The sequence below is a fragment of the Podarcis liolepis genome, assembly GCF_965112155.1.
Source record: "Podarcis liolepis genome assembly, chromosome: 15".
NCBI classification, from domain to species: Eukaryota; Metazoa; Chordata; class Lepidosauria; order Squamata; family Lacertidae; genus Podarcis; species Podarcis liolepis.
The window spans coordinates 20,002,070-20,023,039 of record NC_139566.1 but is presented as its reverse complement, the minus strand read 5'-3'; the positions used below and the strand labels follow the sequence as shown (position 1 = coordinate 20,023,039).

General features: G+C 50.9%; 2 protein-coding genes across 9 annotated transcripts in view; both read left to right on the top strand.

The window, feature by feature from the left end:
* Nucleotides 1-1,264, top strand: part of PCNX3 (pecanex 3) — a 46,186-nt gene extending 44,922 nt beyond the window's left edge. Inside the window, exon 35 of the mRNA XM_083478410.1 lies at nt 986-1,264. Coding sequence (XP_083334536.1) covers nt 986-1,177 — 192 coding nt within the window. The 3' untranslated portion in view covers nt 1,178-1,264. The remainder of the gene's footprint in view (nt 1-985) is intronic.
* Nucleotides 1,265-2,983: 1,719 nt separating this feature from the next.
* Nucleotides 2,984-20,970, top strand: part of SIPA1 (signal-induced proliferation-associated 1) — a 36,736-nt gene continuing 18,749 nt past the window's right edge. For 2 of the 8 annotated variants that reach the window (XM_083478240.1, XM_083478247.1), the window contains exons 1-2: nt 14,275-14,507; nt 17,792-19,077. In XM_083478240.1, coding sequence (XP_083334366.1) covers nt 18,168-19,077 — 910 coding nt within the window. In that variant the 5' untranslated portion in view covers nt 14,275-14,507; nt 17,792-18,167. Of the gene's footprint in view, nt 3,106-8,020; nt 8,151-10,636; nt 10,807-14,274; nt 14,559-17,791; nt 19,078-20,970 lie in introns of those variants that run through there. The other 6 variants (XM_083478241.1, XM_083478245.1, XM_083478242.1 and 3 more) reach the window with 6 other exon arrangements.

Here is a 20,970-nt window from a genome sequence, read left to right as displayed (position 1 = left end):
TTTGTCAAAACGATTTTATTGCTCGTGCTTTTGTGCGCTCATTGTTTATCGAATTGATTTATATCCCTCCCGAAGGAGCTCAGGGTTGTGGACGCAAAGGTGACAAAACATTAAAACGATTAGAGCTTTATTTAGTTACATCTGCGTTGATGAATTTATGCTGGGAAGTGGCCCATACATAAAGACAAATAAATAACCCTTGGAGGGCAGTGCAGGTTCCCCACTCGTGCTTTAGGGGAATGTTCGGGAGGACCTAATCTCAGATATGATGGCTATGGCTAATGAGAGGAGAGAGAGAGAGGGAGAGAAAACAATGATATTCTTCCTTCCCCACCCCAGCCAGGTGGCTGGGCTCAGCGTGGTGCCATCCTTAGCTCTGCAATCCTCTTAGTGCTAATGGAAAGCTATTAGGCCAACTCCCCCTCCCCCATAAACAACAAGGAGGGGGGTGTATTTTGAAGGTCAGGAGGAGGATTTGCCAGCCATTTGCAGACAGTGTGCATTGTGGTGTCTGGATGAATCCCTTGGGTCCTAACCCTTGTCTCCCTCCCCCCAGCTCCAACCACAGCCGCATCCTCTCCCCTCCCCAACTCTTTGTAGCTCAGGCCCCTTTCTGAGGCCAGTTGGAATTCTGGTATTCTTTCCATTCAAATCCCCCCAGCGGCGTAAAGACTCAGAAAGTATAATAATTTTGGTACTGGTTTACAGGGCAAGGTATTAAAGGGTAAAAACACACACACCCCAGTTTAACCAAAAAATGGAATAATACCAAAGCCTGTCGTTCTCCTTTCCTACTGGATAATTTTTATGCCAAAGGATGTTTAAGATGAAAAGTGAAATCCTATGCAGGTCTACTCAAAGGTCGTCCCCATTGAGTTCAGAGGGGCTTAATCTGTCCTGGGCAGGCTTGTAATACGAATCGAGTACTGTTTCTCTAAATATGTGATATACTAACGTGGACGCCTTTCTTCTCTCCCTCTCTCAGCCCTCTACCCCAGGACCAGTCCCTGAAGCCACCAGCGACTCCACGCCCCCCTTGCCTCTGGAAGCATCAACGACACCCGGAGGGAACTGCAGCCCCCCAGAACCTGCCCCAGTTGTGGCCGAGTGGGAGAGGCAGCGAGAGGAAGAGGAGAGCCCAGCAGCCGTGCAGCCCCTCCTAGAACACCAGTACTGAGTGGGGTGGGGCTGTTTCATCTCCTACAGAATTACGGGCTGGTCCCGTTTGACTCTTACTCTGCCGCCCCCCTTTTTTTGGGGGGGGGGGGAATGCACTCTGATTCTGCTTTCCCTCATTCAGGACCATGGACAGCAATAAGGGGAGTGGGGGCTGCTCCTTTCATGCCCTGCTACAGCCTTCTGTGCCCCCATTTCTCGCCTCGCCTCCCTCCTTGCCTGCAGGGGCAGGCTCAGTCTACCCGAAAGGTTAGAGGAGGGGGGAGGACCCCATGCACTGCCCCCTTTTTCTCTCCCACAACCGCTGCACAGGGACCCACCTTGGACACTAACTTTGTACTAGTGACACTCAAGGACATTTTTCTTTTCTTTTCTGCCGTTGTTTCTTGGGGATATTTTTGTTTGTTTGTTTTTCTTTTCCTCTTTACTGCCCCGCCCCCCCCCCCAATCCCTGGATCCTGGATTTTTGGTTGGTATAAAAATTAAAAATGCAGGAAAAAAACCGACAACAGCCATGCACCTGTGCATCATGTTTTGTAACTTGCGGTGGGTGGCGGGAAACCAGATATTTGCGAGAGAAGAGGGGTTGTGGGTTCTGCATCTCCTTCACTGGTCCCTCTTTCCTTGAGTAAGAGAGCAGCTGCTTTCCTCCTCTTCTGGGGTGGGATTCTGCTCTTTCAAACTGGTTCTGGATTTGTCGGCCCCTTACAGGCAAATCATAGGTGCTCACACTTGAGACCTTTTAAGAAATCTGCCATTTACAATGGAAAATGCAAGGCAGAAGTGGGGGGAAGAGAAAACTTGAGAACTGTTTCCACACACACCACCCTAAATTTAATCCCAGTTGCAAAGATGGGGGCCTTGTTTGCCTAGGAATGGATGGAGAGAGTGTCTTCTTGCTGGGGGGAGAAGGACTGCACCTGAACCTACCTATGCCTTGGCAATGTGAAGAAGAGAAGGAGGTGGTTTTCCGTGCCAAAGTCCTTACCAACCCCAGTTTCGTGTATGTTTTGGGAACTTGCCTTACACTTGTTCTTCACTCTTGAGCAGGGGTCAGCAACCTTTTTCAGCCGTGGGCCGGTCCACCGTCCCTCAGACCTTTTGGGGGGCCGGACTATATTTTGAAGGGAAAAAAATGAACGAATTCCTATGCCCCACAAATAACCCAGAGATGCATTTTAAATAAAAGGACACATTCTACTCATGTAAAAACACGCTGATTCCTGGGCCATCCGCAGGCTGGATTGAGAAGGCGATTGGGCCACATCAGGCCCCCAGGCCTTAGTTTGCCTCCCCCTGCTCTTGAGCATCTTCCCGAAACAGCCCCCCTTAGTGTGTCATGATGGTGGGGGGTGTATTCAGGGTGGGTGACTTCAAAGCCCTCGCCTCCTGGAGGAAACGTAGCTGTTGGCAATATAAAACATTCCAGATGGATAAAACAGGGGGTGTTAATTAGAAACTGTTTGGGGGAGGGGGGAGAATGAGGGCTGCCCTCTCCCCCGTCGTGGTGGGCGCTCTCTTATCACCCTCAAAATCAGGGCGCTAACTCAAGTCTTGTCGTTGTCTCCGCGAGGGAGGGAGCGGTGCTCAAAAGTACTCTGCACATGTTCAGAATCTCTCTCCTCTTGTCCTGGAAACGAAAGAAGCCGTGCTTTCCTGCTAGCCGCCACTCTTCTCTCCCCCCCCCCCCCGCGCTTTGTGAGTCCTCCCTGGCGTTGTGTGACGCCGCAAAGCGCCCCCTCCTTCCTCCCCAATCTGGGTCTCTCCGCCCCCGATTGAGAGGAGGAAGGAGGAGAGGGCGGTGCCAGGGCCGCAGGGAGCGGAGCGGGGGCGGGCGCCCGGCCGGGAGGGGACACGCGGGGCGAGCGGCGGCAGCAGCAGCAGCGTCCGGTTGGGTTGCAGAGCTGGAGCGCGGACGGGCGTGGAGAGGTAGGCAGGCGGCGGCGGCGGCCGGGCCAGTTCCGTCCTGTGCGCCCTGGCCGCGCGTCATGCGCTCCGGCACGTGGATCGGGCTCCAGGCGGCGGCGGGCGGGGAAGGAGAGGGAAGCGAAGCGAAGCTGGCGGCACCTCCGCCCTGACTGAGCCCGGGGGGAGAAGCCGTGGTGGGTAGAGGTGGGTTGGAAGGGGCAGAGAGAGAGAGAGGCTCCGCCGCTTTTCCAAATCAGGGCTTGCCGATTCTAACGGGGCGGGGGAAAGATGGATGGGTGCTGGTCTGAATGCATTGGCTGCCTGGGAAAGAGATCGCCTCCATTGAAGCGTTTTAAGGACATCCTTCTCTCTCCCCGCCCCGGGAAACGCGAGCGAGGCAAACTCCCCGGTCGTAAAGCGCGCAGCGGGCGTTTTCACACAATACCGTGCACGTTGCGCCTCGTTGCGCCTTCAAATCCCAGCACCGAGAAGAGGGCATTTGCGAGGCACGCGCGCACACGGACGCAACCTGCGCCAGGAGCCGGGCTGTTACATAGAGCGAGGCAGACGGGGCGCGCACACGCGCAGCGCAGGCGCTCACCCGCAGAACAGGCTCCCGGCTCCCCGCCGCCGCCGCTATTGTGTGACAAAAGACCCAACTCTCCCGTGCCTAAGCTCGGCTTCGGGCGGGGCAAGGGGGCTTCCTCCCGGTATACGTCAAGACAGGAGGCAAGGGGTGCAAGAGCATGTGCAGAGTGCTCTTCTCGCTCCAGCCGGCGGCCGTGGTTGGGCAGCCACTCGCAGGCAGGATTCCCTTTGTGCGTTTGATCCCCCCAACGAGCTCCCCGCTCCTTTTATTCCTACAACAACCTTGCGAGGTCGGTTAGATCTGAAAAGGAAGTGAAGGGCCCAAGGTCACCCAGAGAGCTTTGTGAAGCTGCATCTTCCCCAGTTGTAGTCAAGGCAGTCATAGTCTGTCCACCATGCTGGGGATATAAACTGGGGGCCGAAATGTTCCCATGGAAGTGAATCTAGGAAGCACCACTTAATGATGGGAACTGCAGCAGGGACACTGCGAAGACGTTGATATCTAGAGGCCTCTGTTATTTAGGAAGGAGACCGAGTGGCCTGAACTCCATAGCCGTCTCTAGGACACTGCTGGCTGCTGTGTTTAGATTTGGAGCCGCCCCCCCCCCTACAAATCAGCTACACCTTCACACCCTTCAGCCTTTGGCAATGCTTAAGAATATAGGCAGCTGCCTTATTGCTGGTCAGATCATTTGTCCATTGAGCGTAGCATTGTCTCTGCCCTGACAGATGGCGACTGCCCAGGGTCTCAAGCACTGCAGGTTCACCTGTTTAGAGAAACCAGTGAATGAAAACTTGGACCATCTGCATGCCGGACAGGTGTTTTGCCTCTGAGTTTGGTCTCTTCCTGATACCCTTCAGTTATTAATGGTCCTTACTAGCAGTTGTCTGAGAACATCTCCTTGGAGATCTTGCGCTTGGCCATCATCTTATGTCGAGTGAGCTTGGGAATTTAAGTGTCAAGAGCACACAGCACAGTTCAGCAGTGCAGGAGCAAGGAGACCATATATAGATATAGATATACCCCTTCATATTTCGGCAGCTAAGTGGTTTTGCAAATCCCAAGGGGGGAAAATCTTTATGAGAAATACAAATTCCACATTCAAAACTGAATAAGACTGATGGTGCTACTAATAAGAACTCCACATTTCAAGTAACATAATTAAATACCTCCAAATATGTCAAAATGCAACACGATTGCAGTATAGCATAAAAAGTCATAATTACCCCAAAAACATAATAGAGTTGTCGGACGTATTCACTTGCATATTCGCACTTCACACAACTAATTGAAACACACAATCCACAATCACTTAGTTCTCTCCTTGCCCACACCATTCCATGCACTCGGTTCTCACTTCAATAAAACACACCCAACATTGAATTAACAAATAGCCAAAAATCCCGTACAAAGGAATTGGGCCCGTTTTATGCCTGTGAGGTGTGAAAGTCTATCTGCACCTTCACACATATAGTTGAATGCCCAAAGTCTCCCCAGGAACAGAATTTCAGATCTCAGGGGAACTTGCACATGTACGACTACATGTGCAGAGGCCTCCACCCTACAGATGCTTGCAGATGTCAGAGGAGAGATGGACATGGGAGCTAATAATTGCTGAAACAGAGCTATGGATGCATTTACACCTGTAGTGGCTTCTTTTTCAAGCATCCTTGGAGGTCCTTGGAGGTTCACCAGAGGTCTGTTTTTAGCCTACAGTTCTCATCTGCCCCAGCCAGCGCAGCATGGCTTGGACAAATGGGAGATGTAGTCAAACAAATCTGGAGGGCACCAGGTTGGTAAAGGCTGGAATAGGTGATTAAACCGGGGGGGGGGGGGGTGTGTGGCTAATGTTGGAGCCATGGATGGAATCACAGTCATAGGATGGAACCTGGAAGACTGAAACAGATATTCAAGTGCTGTCAGGTGGTTTGCAGGTTTCATGTTGTACCTAGGTGAGCTGGGAAGGAGACACATAAAATAGGTTGATCTCCCTTTTTAAAAAAAATAAAAAATAAAAATAAATTCCAGTTGTTACCTAGATCTATTTCCATCCTTCGACAGCACAGGCACGTTCCTTGGCAAGTGGGGGAAATGGGGAAACTAGGGATCTTTTGGAGATTAATTTTAGATCGTGTCTCGGTTAAAAAAAGAAAGCAGAAACCAGAATAGTTTGCTTTCTCTCGTAGCTGCATTGAATGGCCACTTGGAGAAGGAAGTCCCATCTTCAGGGTGGTCTCAGCACCTCTTTGTCCAGTTTAGGATTCTTCTGTAGAACAGCTAAATTTGGTGTTTTCCAAGTCGTACAAAAAGCAAAGGTGATCTTGTCGGCCCATAAGAAAAATGTAAAGTGATTAGGCCAGCTGAAATATTGCAAAATAGTGTGCAAGTTTTGAATTCCCCAGAACTCTTCATCAGGCTTGAATTGCTAGATCAGGGACAGGGAGACTTAGGCCAGGGGGCCAAATACCCCCCCCGACATTGCCACACCCTCCTTGAGTAGCATTGCCCAGCTGGAGTGTGTCCTTCAGTTGTGGTGATGCTTCTTGCTTGCCACAATGGAGGGTGTGTGTGCACGACTGTGTAGAAACCTCTGACATCCATATGAATGAATTTTGGAATGCAGCCTCCTGTAGAAAGGTAAGAGTCTCATCCAGGGCCCCACTCACTTTTACCTCTGGGATTTGGCCCTTGGGCAGAAAAAGGTTCTGCACTTCTCAGCTAGTTGGGAAACAAAACAGGCATGTGGGAGTCACATCCATGGCTCCTCCCACTTTTGCTTCTGGCCCTGCCCACCACTGGCAAGTGGCCAAGGGAACATGCCTAAGGAGCCATGATGGCTCCTAACATCTCCACCATCTGGAGGGGCATGCCTGGCGATAATTGGATCTTGATTATTTTCGCACACAAATACCCCATCCTGTAGAATTATATCTCTGGAACCAAAATGCTTTTTCTGTGCAGCCTGAGCAGGAGCAGTTACCATTAAGGAAAAAGAGGTCTGAGTAGGCTGATAGATATGTGGACTGTCCCTGGATCAAGTGACCTTTCTTTCAGTTCTCAGAAGTTCTTAACTTAGCTCAAGGTGGTCATCTGAACTAGCCAGATGTTTAACTAAGAATCAATCACCATTCAGTCCATTATTTCAAAAATAAGACTTTAGCGCTATATAATAGTAATAATAATAATAATTTATTATTTATACCCTGCCCATCTGTTGGCGGTTTCCAACACAATATTAAAATACAATAATATATTAAACATTAAAAGCTTCCCTAAACGGGGCTGCCTTCAGATGTCTTCTTAAAAGTCTGGTAGTTGTTTTTCTCTTTGGCATCTAGTGGGAGGGCATTCCACAGGGCGGGTGCCACTACCGAGAAGGCCCTCTGCCTGTTTCCCTATAACTTGGCTTCTCGCAGGGAGGGAACCGCCAGAAGGCCCCCGGCACTGGACCTCAGTGTCCGGGCAGAACGATGGGGGTGGAGACGCTCCTTCAGGTATACTGGACCGAGATCGTTTAGGGCTTTAAAGGTCAGGACCAACACTTTGAATTGTGCCTGGAAACGTACTGGGAGCCAGTGTAGGTCTTTCAAGACCGGTGTTCCCTCCTAGGACTTTGTCTTTCCCCCCCACTGGTCCTCCCTATCCCCTTTTCCTGTTTGTCTCTGTCCTTCCTAAAGTGCAGCTCCCAAAACTGGACCCAGGTGAGGTCTGGCAAGTGCAGATGTGAGCCACCCTCCCGATCAAAGCATCTTTAAAGTTAGGAGAGGCTGGCGAGGACAAGGGTTCCTTCGTGGCTTTGGAGGAGACACCTCGAAAGCAATGAGCAGACATGACTGAATCCAACAGCTGGCCCCGGCATCTGTGCGCCTGCTTTAAATTCTAAATTAATTAGTCTAGCATAGGAGGATGTGGTTTTAACTAGTTCCTCATCCGCCCCCCCCCCCCCATGTAGGAAGCTACTGAGAATTTACGGAGTGGATCTGCTCAGTGCTAAGGTGCAAGACTTTCTTCTGGTCAAAGCCTCTGCCCTGTCGTCTCAGATTGCTGGGGGTCAAAGGTCAGAGTCTCCCATCTTGGCTGTTAACTGGCCACCAATCTCAGGGCTGACTTCCTGGTGGTCAAAGCAAGTTTTGAGGTGGGGGCTTAGCTTAACTTTTCTGCTGGTTATTCTCAGCAATGAAATATTTATTCAGAGGATTTGTATACTTTTCAAGGGGAAGCCGTACATGAAATGATGGTTATTTTTTAAAGCATCAATCACAATTCTACAACAGCCACCCCAAAAAAGCAGGATGGGGGAACAATCTCATTTTGTAAGTTCTGTTTCTGCTTCTCCCCTCTCTTCAGGGCAAATGGTTCTTCAGATTCCCCCCTTGGCTGCATTTTGGGGAAGGAGGGGCCGGATGGTGGCAGCTTCTGCAATGGCATTTAGCATCCAGATGCTTCGCTTACAATAACTTTGCAGCAATTTTGTAAGGTAGGTTGGTGCTGTTCCCATATTGCAAATATGGGGACTAAGGCTGAGGCAGAGCAGATTGCTTAAGTGAATTAATGAGTTGAATCGGGGATTTAAGCTGCATCATTCCAAGTGATCATTCCAAGCTGGGTTAGGTGCATGGGAAACTGGTCAAACCCTTTGCCGTACTGCTGTCTATGCCAGCCTTCCCTCACCTGATGCCCTCCATATGGTTTCGGCTACAACTCCCTTCAGCACTGGGCAGTATAGCCGGTGGTCAGGGGTTATGGGGCTTGTGGTCCAAAAGATCTGGAGGGCTCCGGATTGGGGAGTTCTAGCTTGCTCTGACTGGTCATGCACTCTCCAGGATCTCAGACGGAGGCAAGTAAAAAAATCCAGATATTGTGGGGATTGTATCTAGGACCATCTATATGTAAAGCAAGCACTGTGCCACTGAGCTACGGTGGCCCCCTGACCTGCTAGGGGTTAATGACAGGCCTCTGGCTCTTGTTTTAACAACCAGCACTTTTGCCTATTTGTCCTAAACCCCAGGCATCCTGTGGCATTCAGTTCCACAGGACAACTGGGGGGGGGGTTCTTGTTCTTTGTTGTTGTTGTTGTTAATACAAGGGTTTCCAGACATTGCTGAACATCTTCTCTTGCATCAACCCCAAACGTCTGCAGCCAATGGCCAGGAACGAAGAGAGCTGTAATTCAGCAACATCTGGAGGGCCACAAGTTCCCCGTCCCTACAAGGCTATATTATTTTCTTTGGCTTTAAATCTCTGTACAGCCTCTGGCGTGTATAGATTAATGAGGTTCTGCAAAGGCACAGCAGACAGAGAAGCACGAGAGGGCTGGGAGACCAAGCGTGAGATCAGCCTCGCTCAGAGGCCTGTGGAGATAAGCAAGTGATCTTTTTCAGCATGAAGCCTCTCATCCCTGACGGATTGCAATAACCTGACCCAGGGCTGGCTCTGGGACTGAGAGTCTCCTCACTATGGTGTTGACTGGTGGGTTGCCATCCTGTGTGGGTTGAACCCCGGTGATCACAGCTGGCGATAGAGGCAGGCAGCATTGATCCGTTTGGGAATGGGCAGCCCAGCGGAAAGAGTCTCCCTCTGAATTAACCATCCCGATTACTCAATCTCAATCTCCATTCCAAGCCTGGATTAAGACCAACCCCTGATGAAAGGTTGTGGTAGCAAATGATGGGGAAGACAATTCTGTGCCCAAGACCAACTTTCCTGCCAGAGGACACTGGGCTGGGCTGGAATCAGGGGTGAGGAGGCACCAGCCCATGGGTCAGACTTGGTCAGGGATTTGAGGCTGGCCTGCAAGGTTGTTTCCCCCAAACCATGCTCACCTACTCTGCATCATATCCAATTTCAGGTGTGGGGCTGTTTGAGACGTGGTTGCCAGTACGGCCAGGAAGGTGCCCTCCCCATTGTACATTGGCAATGAAAACCCAAAGTGTGCTGGAAGAGCTTTGCTAGCAAACTCCCCGTGCAAAGTTTGTTTGCAGAAAGCTGTTGAGCAGTAAAACTGAAGCATTCAGTGTTTTAAAGCACTGTGTAGGGCTTCTCGCAAGCCTGGCATCAAGCTTTGAAGTCCCAGCTTTGGGACTTCAAAGTACCCAATCACCTGAGGGGATAGTGACGCCAGGCAGTTGGCAGGTGGACATCCCACCCACTTGTGGGATTTGGCCCGTGGGGCTGAGATCCGGTAAAGATCTGGCCTGCACAACTGAAAAGGTTCCCCTCCAAACAGTGCTAGATGGACAAAGGAGAGAGGGGGGTGGGGACTTGAGGCCTTCCCCTCCCACCGCAAAAGGGGGCCTCCTGAGTGGCAGGCCACTCCCCTTGCATTGCCAGCGCTTTCTCAATGCCTCCCTGTCCACATTGCCAGGCCGGCTGGTGGCTGACGCAGCCCAAATGGCACTCTTGTGGCCTTTCCCTGCCCCCTCCACCTCCAGCCTGGCAGAAGGAGAAAGCCCCCTATTCATTGCTCCTGGAAATCCAGCTGCAAAGGGACACTTTGGCCTTATCGGAGCAGACCCAGAGAGAGAGAGAGAGAGAGAGAGAGAGAGAGAGAGAGAGAGAGAGGAGTGGGAGACTGGGTTGCAGGACGTGGGTCTGATAGGAAGCCAGGCCACACAGTTGGGACCCGGACATAATTTCCCCTCCCCTCCCCCATCCACAGTGGATCCCATTTTTATGGGATGCAAGAAAGGAAGCTAGCGAGTTTTTCCTTTTAGGTAGGATGGGGAAACCCTCTAGAATCTTGTTATATTTGGGGGACTGGGACTCAGGCCTGCAATGTGTGCTACGGCCCAGTACGGATCTTTCTAGTGAGGAACCCGCACTCACCACTTCGTGTGTGTTTGGTGATGGGGGGGGGCAGATCTGCAGCTAAGGCCCAGCTCTTTCCTGAGGAAGTTACGTGAGAGAGTTGCTGTGTGTGTTTGAGGGATTGGGGGCGGGGGGGGGGGTAGAGAAGAGGAAGAAACACAAAAGCAGCTGTAGCCGAGCTGCCGTGTGTTTGGGGGGAAGAGTCTGGTCTCCTGCTTGCGCCACACTTCCTGCGCTACAGGAAGTGAGTCACCGCGCCAGCGCTGTCAGGCCACTGCGGACCGCTACCTCCCCCCCTCCAAAAAAGATACCGGTTCTCTGGCAGGGTGAGGGGCGACCATTATTCGGGAAGGGATCGGGGGGGGTAGGGCACACGACGGGGTTGTTTTGCAATGGGGGTAGGGAAACGGGGAGGTAAAAAGGGGGTGCTTCCGTGCATTTGAAATGGACGAGGCCTCGCCAAAATGACTGGGCTCTTTGCCCAAGGACCCTTCCTTTTGCCTTCCTCCCAAATGCTTTATCGTGTCCCTTGGCATGTTGGTGGGGGCGGGGGTGCCTATTTCCTGCTGTCATCGACATCTTCCTCTTTCCTTCCATGGCTCTCCAGCCTTCTTTTTCCTGCCTCTCCCCCCACCCCATGCCTGCCATCGGGTCAGCCGCCGCTGAATGACTTTAGCCTTCTGCCTCATGTCTGCTTCCTTCCTCGGAAAGCAAATTTTTCCTTCTCTCGGCAACCCTAAGATGGCAACTCCCATCACCTCTGTTTGTGGGGCAACTGCCTGGAGCCTGAGATGTGCTGGGAACATTGCGGCAGGGGAGGGGACGGACCTTTTTATTTGTACCCAGTTAAGTTTGCCCTGGAATAAATTCCTGCGGTTGGGTCTGATCCTGATTGGCAGCGGGTCTTGCGGTTTGCTTGCTTAATGCATCTGGGGCAGTTTGCTTGTCAGATTCTTTCCCCCAAAGTCTCTTGCATTGCTCTGTTTGGGGTCTCTGGGATGTGAGCAGTGGGCCCAGCAGGATTTTATGGGTCCAGTACACTCTATGTGGGTTGCACAAAAGTGGGTGGATTTGCACAAAATTTGTACATTCTTTGTGTCATACACAAATGGATGCCCTCTTTTGCAGGCGGGGTGGAGGGCCCAAAAATAAACCAGTGGCCACACACCTAATGAAATGCTTGACAGACAGAATGTGGACAGGTAAAGCTTCCCCCATAATTGTATTTCCATAGTAAAAGCTTAACCTGCTTAATTTTTGACTGCCATACAGCACACAGAGGCACAAGAAACCTGCTTTCCCCCAGTACCAACCTTAAATAAAAGCCTAGGCTGCAATTCTGTGGCCGTTTATCTGGCAGAAAGCCCTGCTAAAAACAAAGAGACATACACCGGTTCTGAGTAGGTATGTATACCATTGTACAGCAAGTTAACTCTCCAGTGAGTACCTTGTCTTTAGCCCCTGCATGGCAGGAGACATACAGAGTTCTCACATTTTGTGTTTACCATTGAGGGGGTTGGTGGGTTTAACATTCACCCACACTTAGTAGTATTTTCAGAAAGTAACTTCTAGGGAGTACCTGATCTCTGGTGAGCCCACCACAGGAAAGAGGCATCCTGGTTGCTAGGATAAAAGGGAGCACAAACTACAGAGATTCCAAGGTCTGGGAAATAAGACAGAAGCAGGAAAAGTGCGCTAAAGGGGAGAGGAAAACAGTAATTCATTACCTGGATGTCGGGGGGGTGGGGTGTGGAGGGCCCTGCCTTTGGGCAGGCACCTGTATTAGACATTCCTCCCAAGTTTGTGGGCCTTGTTCTGCAGTCAGAACCTGTAACAAAATGCTGCCATGCATCTCCAGCTGCCAAGGTGGGAATGGGGAAACTGCGGCCCTCCAGATGATGTTGAATCCCAGCTCCCATTAGCTGCAGTCAGTAGGGATGGTGGTTTGGGATGGTGGGAATGGTCATCCTGCAACATCTAGATGGCCACAGAGCAGGTAGCAGTTGATTAAATTGGGATCCCTGCCTTAGAGAACTGCTGCCAGTCAAGAGTAGTTAATTACTTGACTAGATAGTCTGACCTAGCATAAGGCAACTTCCTATGTCTACATTGTGCTAGAGGACTCAGGTTTTGTGCTGCAAATCCTGAACCTGAACATTTAATAGATTGTTGTTGTTGTTGTTGTTGTTGTTGTTGTTGTTGTTGTTTGTATACTGCCCTATACTCATAGATCTCGGGCAGTTCACAATGTTAAATTCCAATATAACAAAGACAAAATACATAATAAGAATAAGAATAAGAACAAAAAAAAAATCCCCAGTAATCCCCACTTACACAATGTATTTAAATGGCATCAGATGTCAATTAGCCAAAGGCCTGGTTAAAGAAGAAAGTTTTCACCTGACACCTAAAGATGTATAATAAAGGCACCAGGCAAGCCTCCCTGGGGAGAGTGTTCCACAGATGGGGAACTACTGCAGAAAAGGCCCATTCTCATGTTGCCACCCTCCGGACCTCTCGTGGAGAAGGCACACAAAGATGGGCCTTGGAAGGTGATCTCAGGGTCCAAGTAGGTTCATATGGGAAGAGGTGGCCCTAGAGGAGGAGAAGAGGTTTCTGGAGACTGGGGAAGGAAAAGCTTATCTTTCCCCCTTTCCTTTCCTTTTCTCTGGAAGTATCCCTGTGTAGTACTAACAGGGGAGTGTTTACATTTTTTAAGATTGTGGCACTCATTTCCCCCCATCCTACTTGCCCCTCCAAGATACTATAATTTGCAATTTCTTCACGGCTTGAACAAGGCTAATTCCCTCTTCATAAACACATCCTTCAGTTCCATGCTGAATTTCTCAACTGACACCTCAACAATCCACACATCTTGGAAACTCACAGGTCCTCCATTTTTTGAGTTCCTCTGAATCCTGGGAATTTCAGTTTTCTAAGGGTGCAGGGAATTGTAGCTTGGGGGGGACACTACAGTTTCCAGGTTTCTTTGGGTAAGCCATGACTGTTAGATGTGCCATAAATGTGATTTAAATGTATGATGTGGACGTGACTGTGCTGAATTCTGTTTATGTGGAATAAAAAGAGCACATTTTGTGTGGGGGGCGGTGTCAATGTGTGTTTGAGCCCCAAGTAGTTTTTTCATTTGGTTTACAGGTGTGAGGGATGCAAAAATCCGCATGACTTGTTAGAATCGCTTGCTGACGCTTCACCAGTTCTCTCCTTTGCACCCACGCTGAGGTGTGATACAGGTTTTCTCGCTTTCTCTTTGCATGTATTCTCTCGCTGCCCACTGTGAAATTTCCCCATGCATAAGAATTTCCATTTTAGAACATTTCTCATCTTGACTGGATCTTATCAGAAACTCTTGTGCTTTCTAAAAATGTCCACTAGGGAAACAACAACAACAGCAGCAACAACAGCAACAACTGTGTTGTTCTCAAAATATTTTATTAATTCGTCCCGTCCCCCGACATCTTCTTTTCCCGCCTTTGCAGCTCAGGATGGTACATGGTGGTGGTGGTCTTCCCCACCCACCAGTCCCAATCCCATCCTTCTCACTGCAACAACCCTGTGAGGTAGGTTAGGTTGGGAGTGACTGTCCCAGCTCACCCCCAGCAGCCCTTGCACTCGATTAGGGATTTGAATCTGGGCCTGCCCAGTCTTTGGCTACATTCCTGCCATACATTTAAAGCCCTGTGATACCACTTTAAAAAGTCATGGGTTCCCCCAAAGAATTCTGGGAGGTGTTGTTTGTTAAAGGTGCTGAGAGTTGCTAGGAGACCCCTATTACCTTCATAGCTCCCACAGAGTTCCCTGTGATGAGGGGTCGATTGTTAAACCGCTTTTGACAATTGTGGCTGTGTGAGGGGGACAGGCCTTTCCTAACAACTCTCAGCACCCTTTAGATAACTACAGATCCCAGGTTTCCTATGGACTGTTTAGTAGTGGCATCGTAGTGCTTTAAGTTTATGGTGTGAACGTGGCCCATGTCTGGCACTCTCTAAACACTACATCACACTTTGAAGTGAGTGGCGCTTCGGCACGGTGTGGCATGAACAAATGTACCTATAACTCTGTATGTGTGTGATAAAGGAGGGAAACCATGTAAAAGATGTGCTGCCTAGAGAAGGACAGCAGAGCGGAGTTCCAGTGTGGTGTAGTGGTTAAGAGCGGTAGTCACGTAATCTGGGAAACCGGGTTCGCGTCTCCACTCCTCCACATGCAGCTGCTGGGTGACCTTGGGCCAGTCACACTTCTCTGAAGTCTCTCAGCCCCACTCACCTCACAGAGTGTTTGTTGTGGGGGAGGAAGGGAAAGGAGAATGTTAGCCGCTTTGAGACTCCTGAAGGGGAGTGAAAGGCGGGATATCAAATCCAAACTCTTCTTCTTCTTCTCAGGAGTAGGGCTGGGCGATATCAGCTTTTCAACATTGCAGTGTATCGCCAGCCGAACATTGCGGTTTGGCGATATACCGCAATGTTGAAAAAACAAGCTGCATTGGCCTCTGTGAGGCACCTGGTGAAACTGCCCCAGCTCTCACCTCAGGAACTGAGGCGGTTTCACCCTGGTGGTTACGGGCTGGGGCAGCGCAGCTTGTTTGCGCAGCAAAGCTGGGGGTCCAGAAGATTCCCCCTCCCCAGCTGAGACAGCCCCAGCGCTCACCGGCAAATGGGCAGAGTATCGGGGCTCCTTTAACAGCTTGCTGTGGAGAGTGCCAACCGTGTTCCTCTCAGCTGAGCAGTTTTACAGAGCCCCACCACCAGCACCACCACCAGTTCACGGGGGCCAGGGCTAGGCTGGGGGCTTCTTCAACTGCTTGGCTGAGGTAAGGGCAGCTGCACACGCCTTAGTTGAGCAGTTTAAAGATGCAGAGGGAGGGACAAACTGTATCAGCGCCTCACTGATACAGCTTGTTTCTCCCTCTGCATCGTATGATGGAAGAGTGCAATGGCAGTTTTGTTGTGAGCCAAAAATGGCTTATCTTCTGAGTTTATGCCAATAAAACTCAGAGACAAGAGGAGTTAGGAGTCTATTGTTGTTTATTGCTAAGCAATAGGTTACAGTCGAATTGTTTCGCAAAACTGCAACTCCAGGTCCGGGCAGCTTGTTTCTCCCTCTGCATCATACGATGGAAGAGTGCAATAGCGGTTTCACTCAGTGATATATCACTGGTGAAACTGCCACTGCTCCTGAGTCTGTCTGCTAGCTGTGCCGCTGGAGGAAGGAACTCTTGACCCTCGCCCCCCCCCCAGCAGACATGGCTAGCAGAGGGACTCAGGAACGGTTGCTGTTTCCAGTGGCGTAGCGTGGGTTGTCAGCACCCGGGGCAAGGCAAGTAATTTGCGCCCCCTAACCCGTGGATTTGCGCCCCCTAACCCTAACCCCCAGATGTTGCGCCCGGTGCGGCCGGCCCCCCATGCACCCCCCACGCTATGCCACTGGCTGTTTCACCAGCGATATACTGCTGAGGGAAACCAACATTGCGGTCTGCTCCTCATACCGGTCCTGGGCGATATATAGCCCAGGCCTACTCAGGAGCACAGAGTGCAAAAGTGGGTTGCAAGCTGTTGTCGATGTGGCTTGAAAAAGCTCCCCCCCCCCCCATTCGGGTTCCTGTGAAATTTCCCTCCCTGGGTGAATGCTGCTTGCTTCTGTCTCTGTCCACCAGACACAGTTCATCCTCTTCCCCCTAATCTTTCTCCTCACGCCTTGATGACAAGAAGCCATGCCTGTGCTTTGATCGTTTGCAGAAGTTTGGTGTTCTTCCACTTCCTCCTGCTTGTGGTGCTGAAGTGGAGCATGTGCCTCTGGCCTCCGGGCTGCTCGCTTAAGAGTTGCCGTTACATGTCACCGCAGCGTGACTTGGTCCTCCCCACCGGGGTCAGAGGCAGGTTGTTGCCTTCCCCGGCCCGGCTTCCAATCAGTGCGTAGTTTATTTTGGGGTGAAGGTGGAAGTGAGTTAAATGGGGTTAGTGATTGTGCAAAGCGCATGCAAGACCAAGGCCGGATATGCTGTTATTTTTGCTTTCCTCGGAGTCTGGGACAGGGCCTGCCGCAAGGCAGTGGGCAGGGGGACCTGCTTTGCACCCGGGTTCAGATGCCACTGCCTTCCAGCTTCTCCCACCAAATCTTCCATCCCTGCCCCAAGCTGGCCGGTTCCTCCAAGAAACAGGCCCCTGGCTGGGTGCAGGGCTTGTTGGGCTTCACCATCTGTACAGGGTAAGGGACAGCTGGGCACCAGTTCCTCCGATGGTGATTGGGAGTGACAGCCCTTGGGGGTGGGGTGGGGAGGATGCTCTGTCAAACAACTAGGCTAATCAGCTCTTGACAGAAGGGATTTTATCCTACATGGGGTGTGGAGCAAATGGAGCCCTGGTTTTGCTTTAATACTGGGGCTTGGCAAAACCGCAGGGCCGGAGCACAGGTGAGAGTGTTTCTGGGTATGTGCAGAGCGAAGAGCATCGTTTGATGCTGAGTTGGGAAGCTGAACTCTTGGGTAGAGGAACCGCTTTATTCCAGGTGCTATTCAAAGTTTGAAGAAGGGAGCTTCTCCTCCTCCTCCCCAGGATTCCAGATGCCGTGGTTATAGTCAGGTTCAGAGGTGTTACTAAGTACTTGAAAGCCCAGTGATCAGAAAGGAGATTGCAAAAAAGGAGATTCCAACTAAACATATGAAAAAAACCTTCTGACAGTAAGAGCTGTATAACAGTGGAACAGTCTCTCTCGGGAAGTTGTGGACTCTCCTTCCTTGGAGGTTTTTAAGGCTGGATGGGTATGTTTCATGGATGCTTCAGCTGAGATTCCTGCATTGCAGGAGGTTGGACTTGATGACCCTTAGGGTCCCTTCCAACTCTTCATTTCTATGATTCTATCAGCATCGTCCACACCTTAATTTCCAAAGGCCTGTCTGAACAGGAAGGTTTGGGCTTGCCTGCAGAAGGATAACAAAGAGGGAGCCAGTCTAGCCTCTCTTGGGAGGAAATCCCACAATGCGGGAGCAGCCAGAGAATAGACTCTCTCCTTGGTGTCACCACCAACTGTGGCTCTGAGGTTCACAGGAACGAGAGAAGGTGCTCACCTGAGGATCTTGACACCTGGGTAGGTTTGCGTAGGGAAGTACAACCTTTCAGGCCTCCTGGGCCCAATGCTTGTACCCCACCTGGGAAAGTTAGGCAAGGTCTCCAAAGCAGGAGATGTGGATATCACATCAGGCTTGAATTCCAGCTCCATAAACCCGGTGTGTTTGGCTCCAGATCTTTTTCACCTGCCTTCTTCCCTCTCTCCTGTGTCTCTTTTTTTCCATTGCAGTAAACAGCCCTCAAAATGGCTAGACAGCTTTGCCGTAGCCAGGTGATTCCTGGCACCCGTGCCCGCCTGGCTGCTGTATGCTGACCCTCGCCTCCGCATGGAGCCTGTTTGCTGAGGAGCAACTTTGATCTCCCCAGCAGGACTAGATCCCTTTTAAGTGTGTTTGGAAGCCCCTCCCCATGGGCGGGGCACTGACCTCTTCCGCTAAAGAGACTGCGGCCTGTTACATGCTGACAACCTGATTTGCTGACGCACCTAGGGAAGCGGGATTGGTGTTGTTTTTTCTTTCTCCAGTTGGGTAGGATCCAGATTCCCCCGTGGTCCTTTGGGTGCCTGGGCCAGCGCGAGGGGAGAGGTCTGTGGGCGCCTGGAGGCAATGCAGTCAGACGACCTCTTCATCCGCAAGACCCGAAGCCACTGGAACCGACCGCCTCTCACGTCCCTCTCTTTCGACACCTTCCGGGCCCCCAAGCCCCAGGCGGCTGAGGGCCCCCTTGCGGGGCAGTGCGGCCCTCCACTGAGGTCCCCGAGGCGTAGCTACCTCATGCATCGCAGCAACAGCGACGTGACGCTCAGCGAAGGGGAGCTGGCCCCTGCCCCTGCTGCCCCCGGCTCTCCCTTGCCCACTGCGCCACCCGCCGCTGGAGTTGGCCTTCACCGCATCAGCAGCATCCCCAACACATCCACAAAGTGCCCCGCGCCCCCTCGGGCCCGGGCACACAGCCACGAAGAGCCACGGGCCGGCAGCCCCACAGCACGGCGCTTCCGCGACCCCCTGCTTCTGCTGGGACTGGCGGCCAACGAAGTGTGGGAGACCGAGGCGGACGGTGCGCCAGCTGGGGACCCTGTGCCTTCTGAGGCGCCCGTGCCAGTATGGGGTCGCCACTTGGCCCACTATGACGTCCAGAGCATCCTCTTCGAGCCGGGCGAGGCCACCCGAGAGGCGGAGAAGCCTGGCAATGTCACCACCGGGGCATCGGCTGCGTCGGAACGGGAACTCTGCCAGGCGGACCCGGCGCCCTCCTTTGAGGGAGAGGGGAGTGAGGACAAGGACAGGCCCCTGGTGCTCAGCTGCCCCAACTTCCGCATGGAGGCTGGGGGTGAGGCTGAGTGGGGGATCGGACAGCATCGGGGCTCCCTTGCGGGGTTTCACTGCCCCAACATGGCGGTCTCTGTGCTGGAGGAGCCCCGGGAGAGCTACGGGCAGAGGACCAGCCGGACAAGCCATGCCATTGAGTACGCCGACCTCGGAGCCTGCTATTATCGGAAGCATTTCTACGGCAAGGGTGAGCGGCTGCTGGCAGGGTGAGATGGAGCAGGGGAAGGGGGCTCTGGGCGGGCTGTGGGAGTTGACTTGGGGTGTTGAAGCAAGGAAAAAGCAAAAAGGCGAGTGGGGGTTGTGTGGGACACAATAGAGGGGTATACAGAGAATGTGCAGTATGGAAAACCTGGCTAGGGGGACATTTTTCTTCCTCCTAAAACTAGGATTCTAATTCCTGGAGACCATTATTTTGCCTCCTCTTGCTTCCTTTTTGCATGATGCATAGCTTTAATTTTAATTTTTAAAAATAATTTTTTTAATGCATTTTCAAATTTACCGTTGCACTCATTTATATACATGGATTTACGTACCCAGTCTGTATCGGCTTCCCAATCTATTCTTGACTGACATTCTAGTTCATATTCTTTGGATCTCTGCATCCCCAGTAGACTTCCATCCTTTTTCTTCTTCTCTGTTCATTTATCTTGTCCACTGCTGGTCCTAAGTTCATCCCACCTGGAAATTAACCATGATACCGTCTCTTTTTAAATATTCTCCAAAACAATCTCACTCACTCCTTACTTTTTCCTCATTCCAGTTTCTTATTTTGGCTGCAAAACTTGTTCATTCCGCAAATTCTATTAGTTTATGCAACCGTCGGCCCTTTGTCAGAGTTGCCTTTATTTTTAATTTTTAATATAGCTGTATTAATTCCCAATATATAACCATTACAAAAGGGGGGAATACAAAAACAAAACCCCAACTCTTCCCCCTTCAGGAGAGATCAATCTAGTTAAGATTTGCCGAAGTCCAATCTCTGGTTTTGGTACTTGCCATTCTTCAGGGTTATCAGTAAAGTATTTTATAAAAGGATGCCATATTTCAACAAAATTGTCTGCAGCATTTGTATTATTCAATGCATGTAATCTTTTCATTAATGTTTCTGAAACAGCAATAGATCATTCATTCTTTTTCCAACAGAGATAGCTTTATTGAAGACATTCAGCCCCCTTTAGATCCATTCCAACAACAGCCCTGCGCATTAGAGTAAATTGAGTGGCTCTTAGGTGTGTTGAAATGCATTTATATGACTTTAAAAGGAGACCAAAACGATGGACAGCAAGTGGTGTGGTCACTCTGAAGCTAAGAGGATTGCAGTGCTAGTGAAGGCATCTGGAAAAAAAGGGGAATTTTGAAACCTAGTGTGCCTTGCAAGGTGCAGGGCAGAACCGCTTCAAAGGCATGTTCCTAAAATGTGGTGACACCTGCCCTGAATAGTAGGTGTGACTGGATGCAAGTTAGAGATTGGGAGAAGACAAAATCCCAGTTTGGGCGTGATGGGCTACCTTTTTGTCCTTCCCTAGTGCACAGCAGCCTCTACCAACCAGCTGCTGTGGGGCTGATGGGAGTTTTAGTCCAAAAAAATTTGGAGGCCTCCCGAGGTTGATGAAGACTGGTGTACAAGGAAGGATGGTCTGGCCTTAGCCTTCTCAGATCAACCCCAGAATCTACCAGCCCAAACCCAGGAACAAAAGATTACAGTTAGAATTATGTAGTTGAGAAGAGGGTGCCTCTGAGCACATTCTAAGCCAAGGACTTTGTGTCCAAACTTGAAAACAGAACTCAGTCTCCTTTCCCACCATCACCCACTCCTGGCTAGCTTTCCCCGTTCCAGCAGCCTTGTGGAGATGGAGAAAATGGTTTCCCCTGTTCTAATTGGGAGTTGGAAAACTTTGCTGATCTCCTGAATCATACAGAGATCTTCCACTAGACCCCGATGGACCTTCTGCTCACCCTTGATGTCCAGGGTGGCTGGGGGCAAAAATGGACCACTGGGTGTGGGGCAAGTGTAGGCCTCCTGCTGGCCGACTTTGCTGCGAGGTTCCTTGTTTTCAGAGTCTCTGGTTGGCTTTGTTTG